At 39.5% G+C, this 19,567-nt stretch overlaps 1 protein-coding gene across 1 annotated transcript in view; it reads right to left on the reverse strand.

The window, feature by feature from the left end:
• The window catches only part of ODAD1 (outer dynein arm docking complex subunit 1), a 37,100-nt gene extending 24,357 nt beyond the window's left edge, over window positions 1-12,743 (reverse strand). The window contains exons 1-4 of the mRNA XM_070728799.1: window positions 12,610-12,743; window positions 9,921-10,091; window positions 6,712-6,791; window positions 1,274-1,373 (exon numbers count right to left, since the gene is read on the reverse strand). Of these exons, the coding sequence (XP_070584900.1) occupies window positions 1,274-1,373; window positions 6,712-6,778 (167 nt within the window). The 5' untranslated portion in view covers window positions 6,779-6,791; window positions 9,921-10,091; window positions 12,610-12,743. The remainder of the gene's footprint in view (window positions 1-1,273; window positions 1,374-6,711; window positions 6,792-9,920; window positions 10,092-12,609) is intronic.
• Between the last annotated feature and the right edge of the window lie 6,824 nt (window positions 12,744-19,567).

The following is a 19,567-nucleotide window of genomic DNA, read 5'->3' on the forward strand; positions in this document are numbered from 1 at the left end:
TGGCGCTTAAGGAGGCTTTGGCAGTCCAGAGCGAACGAAGCATTTTCCTTTCGCTGGGCACTTGGAGAGCGAATAAACCTCTGCCAGCACCCAGAGAAAAGAAACGCTCCCTTCGCTCTGGCCAGCTGAGGAGTCACCAGAGCGAAGGAAAGGCGCTGGCTACAAAGCGAGCGAGAGGAGAGGGGAGCCCTTCAGCATGGGAAGGAAGGGGCAGCAGGTAGCAGCAGTAGCCAGTGTATGGGAGGCCTCGTGCCGGGTGTATGGGAGGCGTGTGCTCCTCCTTGCTGCCTCAGAGTCCCTCTTTTTTTTTTTAAGCCTTAAATTTTTGGATTTTTTTTATTCCCCTCACCTCACCTTCTTCCTTTGGCAGTGACTGTCCTCCTCCTCTTCTTCCTCCTCCTCCTCCCACCCAAATTCCTAGTTTTTGTTTCTTTCCTAATGGGTTTGCACGCATTATTTGCTTTTACATTGATTCCTATGGGAAAAATTGCTTCTTCTTAAAAACGTTTCTACTTAAGAACCTGGTCACGGGACGAATGAAGTGCTTAAGTAGAGGTACCACTGTATTTCTAATGCTACTTCTAATAATAGAAATTGGAAGAGATTTTGTAGATTTTCTATAATTTCCAAAAGCTATTAGGCATATTCCGACTGCTCTGTGTTCTGGATTTCTGTATAAATTCTCAGTCACCCAGGTCATGATTCTCCAAAAGGTGATTTCTTTCAAAAGGCAAGTGGACTTTGTTTTCTCCTTGAAGATGTTTTGCCTCTCACTCAAGAACATCGATTCTGATTGAATGGTGGAGAACCGAAGAATTTATATTCCTTGCAGTCAATATGGTCCTTACATGACTTGCAAAGAATATAAATCCTTCCATTATCCACCATCCGATCAGAACGGATGAAACTTCTTGGATAAGAAGAAAAATGTCCTCTAAAATATCCAGTTGCTTTTTGAAAAATCACCTTTATGTATTTTGAAGTTGACACCACTCAACCCCATGGCCAAAATAGGAGCTGAGCTCCAATGCATCTGAAGAATGAAGTAGACATAACAATGAGACATTTTAAAAGTATACAACAGAACATGAGAAGCTACTTTCAAATTACCTTCATTTCTCACAGTTTGCCCCTAATATAAGGTCAATTAAATTTTCCTTCCATTAAATGGAAGGAAAATGTAGCTTCTTCTCCCAGCCTACACATGCTGAAAGTTTCACAATACATTTTGAGTAATGAAGAATTGATGGACCATATTTGATTAAATACGTACGTCTGTCTGCGGATGGTTTCGCGAGACTCCAAGGCATAAGCATGGCGGTCACCTTCTAAAAGGCGGAACTGGCGTTGCAACTTGGCCAACTCACCTTCAGCTGGTGGAAGGCAATGTCGAGGGAAATGCAGATAAAAAGAAAGAAAAGTGATAAGGAAGACAGCCCAGTACCATAATTTTCCCCTCCCAATCACTGACAGGTGAAGTAGGAATCCTTTTAAAAGACCTGTTTATCACACGTGGAGCAAAACACCTGGGGTAGGGATCACTGAGTTTAAGATTGAGAATGTTATCTCTATTTTGTTCTGTGACTCTGTCCAAATTTAGTTAATTTGTATAATGAGTAATAAGATGCTTTTTGATCTTCTGCATAGACAGAGAAGTATCTTCTTTGGCCGAAATTAATTTTCTGGATCAAGTCAATTTTCAAGATCCAGTTTTTGTGGCCAGACAAAAAATAGGGAGAGCTTATAGGTGGTCACAACAAATTACTTTTCTGTTTTTGCTAAACTTAATGCACCTATATTACTTTATAAACAACACTTTTAAGAACGCAGAGAACTAGATGTTTCTGCTTAAATTTAGTTTTGTCCCTTCCCAATCAATATATGTCATTGTCTTATCACAATCCCCCTCACTCTCTGAAGACTCTCTAGCCTAGATTGTTCCCTGAAGTTTAGTCATTTGGCATAAAATCAGGAGTTACTCTTGTACTCCTATACCAGAATATTTTATTTTCCACCAATCTCATAGTGCACCTGCCAAGAATGCCTAAAGCTATATCATCTCACACAGATCCATAAGGAACCTAACCAATTGGGAAAATACTTTCTGCTTTTCCTCGGGAAACCTTCTGAATTTCAGATCATATGCTATGGTAGGAGGAGGGAACTATGGCCTTTTATGACCTATGAACCTCAACTCCCAGAATTCTGGGAGTTGAAGTCCACAAGTCATAAAGGAACCATAGTTCCCCACCTCTGTGCTATGGAGTAAAACTGAGAATACACAAACTTTATCGCCTAAATCAGATATTTAAAAAGATATAATGCTCAGAAACATTAAAGTAGCCACAAATATCTTCCTTGAGGACCTGGCAAGTCCCCCTGCTCCACATGTTTTGCTTTTCCAGAAAAAAAATCATTAAAAATGTAGATGAGCAGCTAGCTTGTTGAAAAGCATTGTCTTTACTTAGAAGAATGTATCAAGGCCCTATCGGTTTTGTTGGAAAATAAAAAAGGTGGGTGCTTCTCCTGAACATGTGAAATACCTGCCTAGAAATAAGGAAGTTTTTAATGCTACTAATCTGATCTGGATATATGCTTTATTCCGGGGGTATCGTTCACAGGCTTTGCTAGTAAGGTTAAGAGAAACAGACGGTTGAAATCTGCAAAGACTGGATATTCAAAAAGGAGAAAGAAAAAGAAGAGGGAGGGAATAAAAATAAGGTTTAAAAAGACAAGAAAGAAATTTATTAACAGTAGATAGAATCCTAAAAACAGAGAGATTAGCATTAAAAGGGGTGACTAGCCTTGATTATTTCTTGATTAAAAAATTTTAGAAATTGTTTTAAATGTGTGTTTAACATTAAGGTTAAATTTATTAGTAAATCAATATGTTATTATCAAGAGGGAGTTTGAAAAATTACTAGTTTTGGTGAAAATGTCTATGAGTAAAATTAATAAAATATGTTAATAATAATTTATTAGATTTGTATGCCGCCCCTCTCCGGAGATTCAGAGCGGCTGATGGAAAATAATAATGGAAAATAATAAAATAATAATGGAAAGTAAAATGAATTTGATGTGTATTATGGATGGTTAAACATATGTGAATATCAGGTGATTGAATCAAATTTAAATACGGATTAAATATAGAAAGTTAGAAGTACTATATAAGAAGTATAGATTTGGAGTGTTAACTCTTAAATTGGGCTTTAAAAAACTTTTAAAACTTTGGGAGTACCAAATATACATTACCAAGAGGAAGATGGGGGTAGTCTGAAGTTGGCTTTGTTTGTTTGCTTTTTCTTTTAGTTTTTAATATTAATAGGTTATATAGGGGTATTTAGCTTTTAATAACATGTATAAAGAGAGGATGAAGGAACTTTGGCTGAGTGTTTAATAAGTTAAAAATATTGTTTCTACTAAATATCTGAAGAAATATTGATGATGAAATTTAATTACATGACAATTGGTTCAACAGGATGACAAAACTAGAATAGTATTTGGGGGGGGGAGAATGAACTATTTACTAACAAAATATTTGTATTTTATTGTACTAAAATAGAATGTGCATTGCATTGATGAATGTATGTAGAGAGAGAAAAATTTTAAAAATTCCTAACACACACACACCCCTAAAAAAGAGAAATACTTGCCTTGAAAAAAAGAAGACGTTTTTTATGCTCCTAATCTGATGTGGATACATGTTTTATTCCAAGGGGTATCCAATTTGGCAACCTTTAAGACTTATGGACTTCAATTCCCAGAAAGCCGGCTGAGGAATTCTTAAAAGTTGCCAAGGTTGGAGACCCCTGCTTTATTCCATCCCTCTGCCTATGTTTCTATCTTGCTTTGGACAATTGTGAAGTCAAGGTCAGGGAGACATACTTGCTCACTCACAGCTTAATGACTCACTCTCCAGGTCCTCACCCCCATATGCTAGCAAAACCCTTTGTATTTCATTCTCCTTTAATTTGGTTCCAATTTAATCTGGTTCCAATTTCAAAACCAATATACACTGAAGAGCTCTAGTTTAAAAAGAGTAGCTCACAAAACGTACCAAGGCATGATGTGGAAAAATAGCCACGGTGCCCTGGTTTTATTTCTTTGGCCTCTTTATTATTGGGATACAAAGAGCTTATTTTTTGCCTGTTCGTTTTCAAAAGCCTCCTTCCTTGGCAGCATTTTAATCTGCCTTGAGAATGAGCACCCAATCTCTCCCAGTCAAAAATTAACGGAATATTATTATTTGATTCGATGGGGAGACATGCAAAGGTTCTGTTACTCCAATTTTTGTTCCCCACCCTATTTTGCACTATTGTTTGCTCAGCTCTGCAAGAAGCTCTTTTAGCGGTGTATATCTGCACACTTTACTATATAGCCTACATTTTGCTCAACTTTTTCCTCTAAAGGTTTCACAGCTTTCCAGGACACTACATCAATGTTTTTGAAACAAAACCACAGCAACACCTCCAGTCAAATACTCTTAATGAAACTGTCAAGCTATATTTGAAATGAAGATGATACAGATATTTTATAACAGATTTAGACTGAGAAAAACTGCAGCACATAAAATAGGCGATGAAATTCTGGGAAACCTTCAGTAAATCTAAATGTCAAAAATACACTTGCTCTAAGTCCTTAGCTACTGCCTGCCAAATCTTTTGATCTATGGGGATAAAGAGCTTTCCAACAAGGTGGAAAAGCAGGGAGAACTTAAATTATTATGGCAAATTCTCCATTAGTGATTTAAAGTCACAGTTATCCAACTCTTATGCTAAAATATTATATTGTACTGTATTGCATAGCATAGCATTGCATTACCAACTCAATTGAGACAGCAGGATGCCAATAGAACTTACTCTCAAGTCATGGGTAGAGATATGGCTTGCAAGAAGGATAAACAAATCTTTTGGATCGCAGCCTGACAGTCACTTTGAAACAACTGTCCCAGTAAACTAGGCATAATTGCACCATACAGTAGTACCTCTACTTACAAACTTAATTCGTTCTGTGACTAGGTTCTTAAGTAAAAAAGTTTGTAAGAAGAAGCAATTTTTCCCATAGGAATAAATGTAAAAGCAAATAATGTGTGTGATTGGGGAAACCACAGGGAGAGTGGAGGCCCCATTTCCTCCCAGGAGATTCCTAGAGAGTCCCCGCGGAGGCTTCTCCCTGCCTTTTCTGGCCCTGTTTCCTCCCAGGAGATTCCTAGAGAGGCCCCATGGAGGCTTCTCCCTGCCTTTTCCGGTTTCCCTTTTCTTGAGAAGGGGCAAAAAAATCTTAAACACCCGGGTCTTATCTAGAAAAGATAAGTAGAGGCATTTGTAGGTAGAGGTACCACTGTACTTTCACCAAATCCAGATATTATAACTAACTATGGAAGTTTCTTTTCCTAGTCAGCAAAAAGAGCATTAATGTCAAATATAGAGACTAAGTATATTTCATCATTATCATAAAAAACAAATAGTGGTTTAAATACATTCGACCTAGTCCAGTAGGTTTTTATGAGCAAACAAGGACATACAACATGAACTGTAAGACAGCTTCTTGCTTTCTTTTTTCAACACTTGAATCATAATGGGGAGGGTTTAATGGAGAGGATGTATTAGGAATGAATGGACGAGTGGGGTATGTTTGAGAGTGGAACATATATTTTTTTATTATTGCTAGTTTAATTAAATTAAGGGTGGGTAGCGATGGACGAATGAATAGGAATGGATGTCTGGGATGAGTAGTGTAAACGGAAGGGCCAGTTTGCCTGATGCTCTAAAGGCAAGAAGTATGGAGCAGCCCATTCTGGCAGAGGACCAGAATATTCTGGTCTTGCTGGGGAGAAGCAGATATGGCAGGAGACATGGGGTAGACCGCTCCCGGGGAACAAGAGCTTTCTGCTTAAAAGCGGTCCCTTGTTCCAGCCCCATGAACTCAGCTTGGGGTGCTGCTGACAAGCAAATTGCAGATCTTGGGCTCAGGCTGTTGCTGCTTAATGCCAGGTGAATTGTAAATTAATTAATCAATCTATCTATCTATCTATCTATCTATCTATCTATCTATCTATCTATCTATCTATCTATTTATTTATTAGATTTGTATGCCGCCCCTCTCCGCAGACTCGGGGCGGCTCACAGCATAAAGTTCCCCTCATCAAGGATTTACTCCTGGATGAGGAGGCCAACCTAGCATGCGTAACTGAGACTTGGCTAGGTCCAAAGGGAGGAGGTTTCAGGTGTGGCACTAGTCACGACCCCAGGAAGGTGGGGCAGAAGTGGCTATTATAGCCAGGAAAACCTTCAGCCTACGCAGGCTCACTGCTCCTGAAATTTATGTCACCAGGCTTGGGGTGATTAGATCTTACTCCCTGGGCGACGAATGTCTGTATGGCTGTTGTCTGAATGTGTATGATTGATTTTAACGTATCTGGGGATTTTAGATTGCTTGTTTAGTATAATTAATTGGATTTATCTATCTGTTGTTTTTATATGTTGTAAGCTACCCCGAGTTCTCCGAGAGGGATGGCTTTTAAATCCAACAAACAAATAAACAAAAAATATTACAGGCCTGTTTCAGAGGCTCCAATATCTCTAACCCCAATACAGAATCAGTGCAGATGTTTCCTACTGCGATAACTTCCTCTTCCCCCTAAAAGTAACCCATATCTTCTCATCTCCACCATCACCACTACAATATCCTCTTCTCTCTCTTGGAAATTACCTATGCCTTCTAGGTCCCCTTCACTAGTGTCTGAACGAAGACTCGTGGCAGATTTGAAGAATGGCATTTTCGATTTTTACCTGCGGAGAGAAAGAGAATGAGAATTCTGAAACATTATATCACTTCCTGAAAATAATTGTTTCGTGAATGAAAGTAGAATGTGAAAAAACGGCTAAAAGCCTCAAACTGCAAGCCCCAAATTCAAATCTGGTGTCATAACATTTCTTGGGGCCCAGTTTTACACATCATGCTGAGCCATCATGTGTTACGCTTCTGGCTTACATGTTGAATAAATTTATATATTATTGTTGTAAAACTGATTTATGAATTGACATGTGATATAAATCCAACCAATTAGTTTTCTCCAACAAATTTATGCAAACCATGGAATTGTAGAATGTGCCTTAACCACAAGCCTGTTTTGTTTTTGTTTTTTTAGGGACCAATGAAATGTAGTTTTGCAAATGGTTGTTGGACTAAAACCACTATAATGACTCTTTACTACCTAAACCACTAAAAGTTGTTGTTGGGCTTCTCAACATTGACAATTTTAAGTGTGGACTTCAACTCCCAGAAATCCCTGGCAACCATGTGGAAGTTGAAGTCTAGGTGTTTGAAGAACATGTTTTAACCTATATAACTACAGTGATCCACCGAGTTTCGCGATCCCGATCATTGCGAATAGCTATATCGCGATTTTTCCACCCGATGACGTCACTCCCTTCCTTTCTCATCTTTCTTTCTCTCTCTCTTTCTCTATCTTGCTTCTTCCTCTCTCACACTCTCTTCCTCCCTCTCTCATCTCTTTCTTTCCTTCTCTCTCTTTCTCTATCTCTCCCCCTCTTGCTGGTGGGCGGCGAGCGGCGGGCGGGCGAGCGGGGGCATCAGCGAGGAGCCGGGGTTTCCCCTTTGCGTGGGCGGCTGGGAAACCCCGATCTTCGTCTGCTCGCTGCTGCTGCGCCGAGCAGATCAGCTGCTGGGCGGCCGAAGGAACCTTCCCTGGGTCTTCCCCCTCTTGCTGGCGGGCGGGCGAGCGGCGGGCATCAGCGAGGAGCCGGGGTTTCCCCTTTGCGTGGGCGGCCGGGAAGACCCAGGGAAGGTTCCTTCGGCCGCCCAGCAGCTGATCTGCTCGGTAGCGCAGCAGCAGCGAGGAGCCGAATCGGGTTTCCCCTTTGCATGGGCGGCGGGGAACGCAAACTCCACCATCTACACATGCGCGGCCATAGAAAAAAAGGGTGCGCATGCGCAGATGGTGTTTTTACTTCCGCAACCCTACATCGCGAAAAATCGATTATCGCGAGGGGTCTGGGAACGGAACCCTCGCGATAATAGAGGGATCACTGTATAACTATAGGGGTGGAAGATGCCTGAATACATTGCCTTAAGCCCTCTGAAGAAAAAGCAGATGAAAATACAAATGGCTACCATTTAAACTGCAATAATGAAACAACAAACTTAATACCTTTCCCTTTAAAGTGAGGCTCCATAAAAGTGAGTTTTTCAACTATTGCTATAAAAGAAATCCTCACCAGATGCTCACTTCTGGTACTTTTCAAGTCAATGTCGGTTTTTTTTTTCCTTCATGGCTGTCTCCCAAAATAGAGCTATAATACTGAAAATCACAACTTGTAAATACAGTCATTGCCTAATTGTTTTGTGTCTCAAAGAATTATATCTAATGGAAAGCCTTATCAAAAGAAATGACATAAGCACCCTCTCCTTCCATGTTGACATTAAATGACAAAGTTAAACAAGTAGAAGATAGAGTATTAAAAACTGTGAATCAGAAGAATGTTCTATAGAATTATTTGCAATTCTACTTGGGGAAATATTAAAAAGGAATATCTAGATGTCTATCCGTTAAAATTCAAACCAGGGAAAATTGTACTGGTTATTCTGCCTGGTAACCTATTATGAGATGGGGGAAGGAGCATCACCCTCCTAAACTTGTCACTTTTGTCCACAGCTTCCATACCATCCATGGTAGGCCTCTGAACCAGGGTTCGTACCATACCACCAAGGAATGCCTCTGCAAGAGTGCAGCCACCCATTTTTAATGGTGGTTCTTATTTACCTTGATGGAGAGAATAAAATAGAACCCATTTTGAAGTGCCAGAGGCCCTTTCTCCCTTCTCATTTAACAGCTACACGAGGCCATTGAGTAATGTCACTCAGAAGCAGAGGGTGAGTATCATCATCATGTTGATGATATTAATCTTTAAATGTCTGTACTGGGTTAGAAAAAAAATGGTGCAATGAAGAGTCTGACTGGGTTATTTGGATGACTCTGGATGAGGAGGAACAGACCTAAATTGAAGTTTAGCAAGGTCAAATGGCAAGTTCATGATCTGGGGTCTCAATCTAAGGATGAGTCAAGACTTCCTATATGATATGAGTAAGCCTGAAATATGGAAGGATATGATGTAACACTGTCTGCTACTGCCACATTTGAAATCTGTCTGTCACCAAGTCTTGGCATAGGAGATCAGGGAAAAATCTAATCATATCTTATCTCTTCTCCAAAGTGTTGAGATGACAGTTCCCAGAATACCAATCAAATATGGCTTAAACTAGGTAGTTTGGTAGTCTGAGAATTTTGATCCCGGTATATCTGGAAGGCAACAGATTACAGAGAGCTGCTTCCAAGTGCCTTAAACTGGCTGAACAATAGAGCTTACAGTTATTTCAGCAATTTTATTGCAAATGTCTGCAAAACTGAACAGACAAATCACTTTTCATAAAATTAACAACTGCATACCTTTTCTGCAGTTAGGTCCAATGCTATCTCAAAATTTATCTAAAGGACCACCTGCATTCATCAATGGTCCCAAGACTGTTTAAAAATTATCCTTCTAGCTCCTTGTCTTTTTTCCTCCAAAAGAAATGTATTCCATATAGCACATTCTTTTAATGGGATAGAAAATGCATTTCACCCCAACAGTTGTTTTTACTTAAAGTAATTCTAGGAGGAAATTTTGGCTAAATGCAATTATTTTCCCAAGAGTATTTAGGAGTTTGTTAGAATCAGTTCCATTTCTATATCCTTGCCTGAATATGACTCAGTTCAAAACCACAAAGCCTCCTTCGTTTTTATCTTTACATTCATCACTATCTCTCAAACCTTTCTCCCTAGCCTAATAATTTCCTAGCATCTGAAACCTGAATGAAATCAGCACTCCCTCCCCAACAAAAAATAATAATAAAAGTACCTTGTTCTCTAGAGAACCCTTATGACAAAAATACAATTAATATTTAGGCAGTCAGTATTTTGGTATGCTCTGATACAGTCTTCTGATCTCTCCAGCCAACATCACCCGTTGCTTTTGTTCACTCAGTTGTTAGCAACCATCTCCAAGAAATGCATCAGCTTTCCACCAATCCTGACGAAAGATGGGAGGGGAAGAAGAAAAAGTGAGGAGTTATACTCAACTATCAGAAGTGTTTCCTTGACCCATTCGCAGGGAATTTTGAATGCCAACCAAATAAAATAGATTTAAAAATTGGAAGTCAGAACAGGGAGTTTAAAAAAAGATAAATAATTTACAGTAGGAAAGGAAAAACATTAGAAAGTGAAAGATCCAGTGGTGAAATCCTACTGGTATGCCCCAGTTCAGGTGTACTGATAGTGGCGGCCATTGGTGGTTTGGAGAACCAGTAGCAGAAGCAGCATAAGGCTTTGTCCATCCAACCAGACATCCCAATTTTCTCATTTTTAACCCTCTGCGCGTGTGCAAAGCAGCATGCACAATGGTGGTATGTGTGCAAAGCACGCATTTCTAAACCGGTAGGGAAGGTAAGTAGATTTCACTGCTGGACTGATCCCTTGACTTTTAAAAAATAAAAAAGATTGGGAGCTGTTAAATTATAGTTCCAGCACATGTTAAGAGGACAGTACGATTGAGTGAGTTAAAACAAGATTGCTCAAGAATGTCTATTTATTGTTAACCTTAAGAATCCTTTAAGTTGACCCAGGGACAATGATACATATTGCTCTGTTTCCTATCCCCATCATCTATTTTACATTCCACACATTTCTGTAATTTTCTATCATGTTATATACTATAACATTCTAGGTTTTCAAATTATACCAGCATCCCATTCAGGCTTATCACTCTTAATTGTCACTGGATCTTCAAAGCAACAACAGCTGCCTAGTCAAATACTGTACTATTTTTAAACCTTAGGTATTGCTCTATTCTCTATACATTCTGTCTAGAGGGATGGACTTCCTCCTTCTCAAAACCTTGACTTTTATTTGCCTCATGTTTAACCCTCACTCCAAACTAATTTCTTTTCCAAATGTTTCCTTCTTGGACATCTGCTTGCATTCCATTTTTTTTTTCATTTTGATTGAATTTTTCTCCAATACATGCATAATATGAACTCTGACCCATGAACAGAGTAAACACCTCCATACTTTGTAGTGCCTTAAAGTTGAAGTTGCCACTTTATTATGTCAAACCTATGTGCTTGCATGCCTTTAATAAGGCTTGTTTTAGATGGTATAATACAGGTAGTCCTCGACTTACAAAAGTTTATTTAGTGACTGTTCAAATTATAATGGCACTACGTGACTTAGGATCATTTTTCACACTTACAACTATTGCAGCATCCCCATGGACATCAAAATTCAGATGGTTGGCAATTGATTCATATTTATGACAGCTACAGGTACCCAAGGGTCCTCTGATACTTTTTGTAACCTTATGGCAAGCAAAGTCAGTAGGGAAGCAGAGTCACTTAACAACCATGTTACTAACTTAACAACTGCAGCAATTCATTTAATAACTCTGGCAAGAAAGGTTGTAAAACAGGGCAAAATTTATTTAACAAACATCTCACTTAGCAACAGAAATATGGGGCCCAATTGTGGTCGCAAATTGAGGACTACCTGTAATACATCAATTTTGCCTAGAATTCACTGTCAGCAGGCTCTAACTCAACGGTTCTCAACCTGTGAGTTGCGACCCCTTTGGGGGTCGAACAACTCTTTCACAGGGGTCGCCTAAGACCATCGGAAAACACATATTTCCGATGGTCATAGGAACCAAGACACCCCCTCCTCTATCCATCTCCAGGTGGGTCCATCCACATGCAAATAGACAACTGCAAAAAAAATTATGTATCATGGGAACTTCTGAGCATGCGCAGAAGCCGGATTTCTGGTACTTCACATGCATTGCCATCTTGTTTTGGGTGGGTTTTTTGCATTTTTTTTTAAAAAACTATGGCAATTTATTTTATTTTATTTATTCATTTGTCCAATACACAAATACATAGGAAGAAAAATAGACATGTAGTAATATATATAAGGGTAAAGTGAACTTAGAGGAGAGGATATGTGAAAGAAAGAAAATATATATGATAAGTGAGAGAAAGGAAAGACAATTGGACAGGGGACAAAAAGCACACCAGTGCACTTATGTATGCTTGCATGCACCCAGCGCACATGCCTCCATAGGGCCCGGCCACACAGCACAGCGGGAAGCAAACCGGTAGCGAGGTTAGAACCCACCTTAGTTTCCTAATAATTTTATTATTTTATGGTTGGGCTCACCACAGCATGAGGCACTGTATTAAAGGGCGGTGGCATTAGGAAGGTTGAGAACCTCTGAACTGGGATTCAGGCTTAAGAGTAGATGCTCAGAGATCTCGTTCTCGGTTCAGCAACTTCTACTAAAATTCAGAACTTAAGATCCCAAAGGATAAGTACTGTAGTTGAAATCACCATAGTTCTTGCTTGTTTACACTATGTGTAAATCATAAAGCAGAATGAGATGCCTCCTCTATAATCAAAATAGGAGGCGCTGACTCTTGGAGATAATCCCCCAACCCAAATCCTGCTAGATACCCCGAAGCCTTTAAGCCCCACCCCTCCCAATCAGCCCTTTCTCTTACCTCTCAGGCCCCCCTCCCTCCCACTGCGCATGTGCGAGAGTAACAGTTCCCTTCTTCGTTCCTTCCTTTTGCCCTCCCCCTTCGAAGGCTCTTGTCTCTCTCTCTCCTTCCTTCCCTCCCCCCACCTCCCTCCCAAGCCCCCCGCCCGGCCCGCTCGGGCGGAGCTTGGTTGAAGGGCGGCGCGGGCGGGGTTGCCATGGCAATGTTCCATCGCTGAAGTCTCATGCAAAACCACATCCTTCGTTCAGTTTGTCCCGCTGAAGCCCGTTGCCACGGAGACGGTTTTCGGAAAGGAAACTGGCGATGGGGGGGGGGGGGGAGGCAGCGAGAGGGGAAGCCCGAGAGAGGGTGGGGAAGGCGCAGGCAGGCAGGAACCTGGTGGAGATGCGGGGAAATCTTGCACCATCCGCGTGATTGGGCGGAGTGTGTGTTTGGTGTGTGTGTGTGTGTGTGTGTGTGTGTGTGTGTGTGTGTGTGTGTGTGTCAGAGACATGACTTACGATGTACGTTTTCTGCTGGGCTGGCAAGATGTCGCTCTTTTGCTCTGCTTTCTGTTAAGAAGGTGGCCCCCAGTGCCAAGAGGATTAATAACAGAATTGTGTTACTAATTAATAAATTATTAAACTTATTTGGCACCCATCTCACAGTTGGAGGAAACTCTAAAGTGGCTTGCAATAGAATAAAAGAATAGAATAGAATAGAATTCTTTTGAGGTACAATGCTTAATGATTGTCACGGGTCAAATAAGCAATGAGGAAACAATATTAATAAAAATCTTAAGGATACAAGCAACGTTGCAGTCATAAGTGGGAGGAAATGGGTAATAGGAATGCTGTGGTAAAATATGCGGATATGAAAACATTTACTAATGTAAAGCCGGATAAAATTACAAAAAAATTCAAACAAATTTTAAAAATCCTTAGTTTTGGAGTGGAGAAGGTGATGGTGGTGCCTTCTGTTTTCTGCAACAACCATCCCCAATCAAAACCTGCTCCTTCAAGACTTCAAACCAATCTGCATAAGACAGGTTTTAAAGTTTTTCCTGAAAGGTGAAGCCAGATCTCACCTCCTGTGGCAAGATGTCCCAAAGGAGATGGGCTATGCCCAAAAGGCCTGGATCCCACCAGCCAGCTGAAATCCCTTGACTGATGGGATCTGCAGTAGGGGCCATACTTCCAGCCCGAATGGGTCAGGCCAATCCCATTGAGGGATGATGATGATGATGATGATGATGATGATTATTATTATTATTATTATTATTATTTATTAGATTTGTATGCTGCCCCTCTCCGGAGACTTGGAGTGGCTATGATCCTACAGATATCCCGGACTGATGCCAAGGATGGCTTTAAAGAAATGAACACTTTGAATTGTATCCAGAAGCAGATTGACCATCTGTGCAGTCAGTGGTAGTCCATGTGCCACTCTAAGGACTTCCAAAACTGTGCCTTTGCAATCTTTTAGAGTAGCCCCAAGTAGATTACAGTAGTTCTTAGTTTGAAATGACCAAGGTGATTTGAGTGATCAGATCCAGAAAAGGACGCAGTTGGTACACAACACAAAGTTCTACAAAGATTCTCCCAGCTATGATTGCCACCACAAGTTTAGAAGAAACCCCAAGTTGTGCAGTGGGTCTGTCTCAGTGCAACCCCATCCAGAATGAAACATTAGGACGAGGGGCATCACAGTTGTGACAACAGTTTTGTTGGAAACGTAGGGACATAAAAGGTGATGTAGGAAGCAGACAGATGTAATAATAATAACAACAGAGTTGGGAGGTACCTTTAAAATCTTCTAGTCCAATCCCCTGCTTAGGCACGAAACCCTACACTACTTCAGACAGATGGTTATCCAATATCTTCTTAAAAATGTATAGTGTTGGAGCATTCGCAACTTCTGGAGACAAGCTCTTCCACTCATTAATTGTTCTAACTGTTAGGAAATTTCTCCTTAGTTCTAAATTATTTCTCTCATTTAGTTTTCACCCATTGCTGCTTGTTCTATCCTCAGGTGCTTTGGAGAATAGGTTGATTCCCTCTTCTTTGTGGCAACCCCTGAGATATTGGAACACTGCTATCATGTCTCCCCTGGTCCTTCTTTTCATTAAACTAGACATACCCAGTTCCTGCAACTGTTCTTCATATGTTTTAGCCTCCAATCCCTTAATCATCTTTGTTGCTGGTCTCTTTCACTGTTTCACAAACAGATGGACAGAATGTCCTGGATATAATTCCAATGGAAAGCTTGATTGCATTCTTGCTTGTTATGCCTCTAGTTCTCATGCCTTTTTTAGATGATCCAGAACCTGGTAATGGACCCGTCAGTTTATCCCAGTTGCAAGAGATTAGTTACTGAAACACATTAAATGGTGTCCATTAAAATTGGGAGAGGCAGATCTGTATAACACTGCAGCCTCCTTTGGTAATAAGAATTTTTCTTGCATTTGCCCATCAGCTTAAGGGAGAATAATTTTCAGTCTGTGGATATTGTTAATTTAGAGCACCAAAAACATCAGAATGCATGGCATGTGAAAAGACCTTATCTCTCCATTTTTAAAATAAAAAATTAAGAACACAAACCCTCCATTAATTTGTATACTGTCTTTCTTCTAGAAACTCCAAGTATAATTTATTTATTTATTTTTATTGATTTATTTTGTCCAATACACAATGAGAGTTTTAGTGGGTATAATACATGATGAAGGTTATAGAGGAGATACTCATAGTAAAATATATCTAAGAAATAATAGAAAAGAAGATATAGTAATAAAGCATATCAATGAAAGAATAGAAGAAGAGATATAGGAATAGAAGAAAGGTATAGGAGATATAGGAGAGCAATAGGACAGGGGACAGAAGGCACTCTAGTGCACTTGTACTCGCCCCTTACTGACCTCTTAGGAATCTGGATAGGTCAACAATAGATAATCTAAGGGTAAATTGTTGCAGAATACTCCTTTTCTGATTTCCTACTATAGCCTTGTGAGGTAGGTTGGACTAGAGGACTGATAGGTACAAAATCCGTGACAAGAAGTAGACTTGTATAGAAGTCTCCAGTCTTGCTCCCAGCCTTTAACTATTATGCTGGGGGAAATATACTTGCACCCTGTAAACAGCTTAGAGCTGTAAAACTCTTTGAAATGGTATACAAATATAAATGCTATTGCTAATATCTTATCTTGGTTCTTACATTAGCCTGAAGAAAGAGAGAGAACTGAAATGTAGTGAAAGATCAAACATTGCACATGTCACCGGGAATATCATAAAATAGGAAATATCACCTCATCCATTGTCCATCCACTGAAGAGGCAGGAGACTGTTTAGTGACATCGGCTCTTTATTGGTCATAGTGAGCAAACATCAGCAAGGTCCTGCTATAGGCAGGGGTTTAAATAGGGAGCCCTTTAATTCAGGAGCCAAACAGATTTTACCTGCTTGAGTTCCAGGTCGGACTGGAATGAAAACTTCCCAGCTTCTCTGGACATAACATCATCTGCTAACCTTTGCAGAAATATAAGATAGATCTGAATTCTGGCTGTATAAAAGCACATGTAAATTGTATGTTTATATTCAAATATTATTTAATCCTATATTTCTTCACTACATTTTGGCTCTGTCTTTGTTAACAGCAATGGCTCATCCCCCAATTTCATCAATCGCACCTCAAACTCCCTCAACGACTTAATCCAAGTAGACTTCACTGAAGACCGAGTTGAAAAAGCATTACGTGACCTTAAACCTCTATCAGTCGGACCAGATGGTCTATGTGCTTACTTCCTAAAAAAGCTCTCTTCTGCCATAGCTGAACCACTAAGCATAATTTTTGAAAAATCCTTCAGAACCAGCACACTTCCTAAGCTATGGTCGAAAGCAATGGTCATCCCCATCTTCAAAAAAGGAGACCCCTCTCTTGTAGATAACTAGAGACCAATTTCACTATGCTGCGTCCCATGCAAAGTCATGGAATCAATTATAAACAAATCAATTACTCTCCATCTAGAAACTAATAATTTGCTCTCTAACAAACAATTTGGTTTCAGAAAAAAACTATCCTGCCACCTGCAGCTCCTCCACTGCAAAAATATATGGACAACTCATCTAGATCAAGGGAAATCTATAGATGCAATTTATATTGACTTCTGCAAAGCCTTTAATTCAGTGGTCCATGACAAACTACTCCTAAAACTCAAATCCTATGGCTCAGGATCCCTCCATAGTTTGACAGCATTCCTGTCAAACAGACAACAAGTGGTCAAAATAGGAAGCACCATATCCACCCCCGTCCCAGTTAAAAGCGGTGTTCCCCAAGGTAGTATACTGGGACCAATGCTCTTCATTCTCTACATCAATGACTTTTGCAATTACATCACAAGCAACTGTGTCCTCTTCACCGACGATGTAAAACTCTTCAACACCACTGATAACACAACTGTTCTCCAGAAAGACCTTGACGCTGTTTCTGAGTGGTCTGACACATGGCAACTCCAAATCTCAACTAGCAAATGCTCTGTCCTACACATTGGGAAGAAGAATCTGAACTCCAAATACGAACTGAATAATCAAATTATCACAGATAATCCCCACTCAGTTAAAGGCCTTGGTATACTAATAACAAAAGATTTAAGTGCCAAAGCCCACTGCAACACTATAGCCAAGAAGGCTTCAAGAGTTGTAAACCTAATCCTACGTAGCTTCTGCTCTGGCAATCTCACACTACTTACCAGAGCTTACAAAACTTTTGCCAGACCCACCCTCGAATACAGCTCATCTGTTTGGAACCCATATCGCATCTCAGACATTAACACCCTTGAAAATGTCCAAAGATACTTCACCAGAAGAGCCCTTCACTCCTCCACTCGAAATATAATACTATATGAGATAGACTTTCAATTCTGGGCCTAGAAAGTTTAGAACTAAGAAGCCTTAAACAAGATCTAAGTATTGCCCACAAGATCATATGCTGCAACGTCCTGCCTGTCGCCGACTACTTCAGTTTCAACCACAACAACACAAGAGCACACAACAGATTTAAACTTAATATTAACCGCTCCAAACTTGACTGTAAAAAATATTACTTCAGTAACTGAGTTGTCGAAGCGTGGAACTCATTACCGGACTCCATAGTGTCATCCCCAAACCCCAACACTTTACCCTTAGATTATCTACGGTTGACCTATCCAGATTCCTAAGAGGTCAGTAAGGGGCGAGTACAAGTGCACTAGAGTGCCTTCCGTCCCCTGTCCTATTGCTCTCCAGTATCTCCTATACCTTTCTTCTATTCCTATATCTCTTCTTCTATTCTTTCATTGATACGTTTTATTACTATATCTTCTTTTCTATTATTTCTTAGATATATTTTACTATGAGTATATCCTCTATAACCTTCATCATGTATTTTACTATGTGTATATAGATATATACTCACTAAAACCCTCATTGTGTATTGGACAAAATAAATAAATAATAAATAAATACAATTTTATTGTTTGTTTAAATCAGAATGTTTTATCAAGATTTCTGATGCAGATAACATATAGCTAATTTCCACATCAGTCTTAAAATATCACATTTGGTCCCATGATATAGAAAGGAAACTGAGGTTAGAACAAGTACTTTTAAAGGGAATCTGATTTCTGAGAACTTGCTTCAAGTCACATTTGTGAAAACTATTATCATAAATAAGTAGATTCTTAAATTTGGGTTGAATCAACTTGAATTCAGATTCTATAATTCTAACCAAAGCTTCTCATTCTCCCTTGTATTTTTAATAAAAAGAGCAGACTTTAGAATGACAGCATTTTTGTGGGATTCAGACCTTAGATTTTTATTTGAAATAATTCCTCTGGTGACCGGTAATTGGTGGACCAATCAATCAGATTGCCATTTTTTTAATGAACTATGCAATAAACTGTGAAATGATAGTAATGATTGTACTATTCCTAACTGCAGGTGCTGGATTCTTCTTCAATGATTTCCTATATTTAAAAAATGACTGCAAGTGAAAAACAACAACAACACAGAATAGACTCAGCTATAACTTTTCTCCCTGGTGTTCTTTGTTTGGGAGAAAAAATGGGGGGGACTAGTAGTTATGAAAAAAAGTCTTTAAATGAAAAAAAAGGAAAAGGAAAAAGAGGCAGGGTGGGAGGGAGAGGGAGGGAGGGAAGGAAGGAAAGAAAGAAAGAGAAGAAAAGGGAAGGAAGGAAGGAAGGAAAGAAAGAAAGACTCTACTCTCTAATAATCTTTTCTGCAACCTGCATCAAATGGGAATAAAACATGTCTCTTGTGACTGGTGCTTACTAACTAATTCCCAGAATTCTCATCAAGGGCTATGCTGGCTGTGGAATGCTAGGAATTAAAATTTTAACACCTGGAAATTGCCTATTTGGAAAACTGTTGTCTTTTATCTTCTAATGTCTTTATCACTGCACCTGTTACTTATTTCTAGATAAATGAGTATTCTTCATTCTGTTTTCTTATCTTATTTTCTTGCCACCTGTTCATTCTCCATATTTGTCAGTCCTTTTATCTCACAAAACAAGCCATACAGTATTCAGAAGAGGTAGCACTTGATAAGAACTTCCTGAAACTCCATGGGGGAAGAAAGGTGACTTGTATATGTAAACGTTATGGTAACTTTGTTTAAAATAAAATTGAAACATTTAATGTGATTTATTTGTTCCATTCTTTCTTGATAGAAAGGCATGATAGCAATCTAACCAGTAAACAAAAAAAACTTTTACTATCTTTGGACATGTTGGTACCAGTAGTAAATTTGATGAAAGTACGTTTGTTAAATATATAGCTCATTAAGGACCTCCAGATGGTATACATAACATAGAAAGCATTTCTTCTGTTAAATAGATTGGGTTAATGTGACTGAATGAGGGCTTCAATCTGTTTCTTCCCTGCTCTACCTGATACCTAAAGGATTAAATATACCGTATATATTAGGAGAC

The sequence above is a fragment of the Erythrolamprus reginae genome, chromosome Z (genome assembly GCF_031021105.1).
Source record: "Erythrolamprus reginae isolate rEryReg1 chromosome Z, rEryReg1.hap1, whole genome shotgun sequence".
NCBI lineage: Eukaryota > Metazoa > Chordata > Lepidosauria > Squamata > Dipsadidae > Erythrolamprus > Erythrolamprus reginae.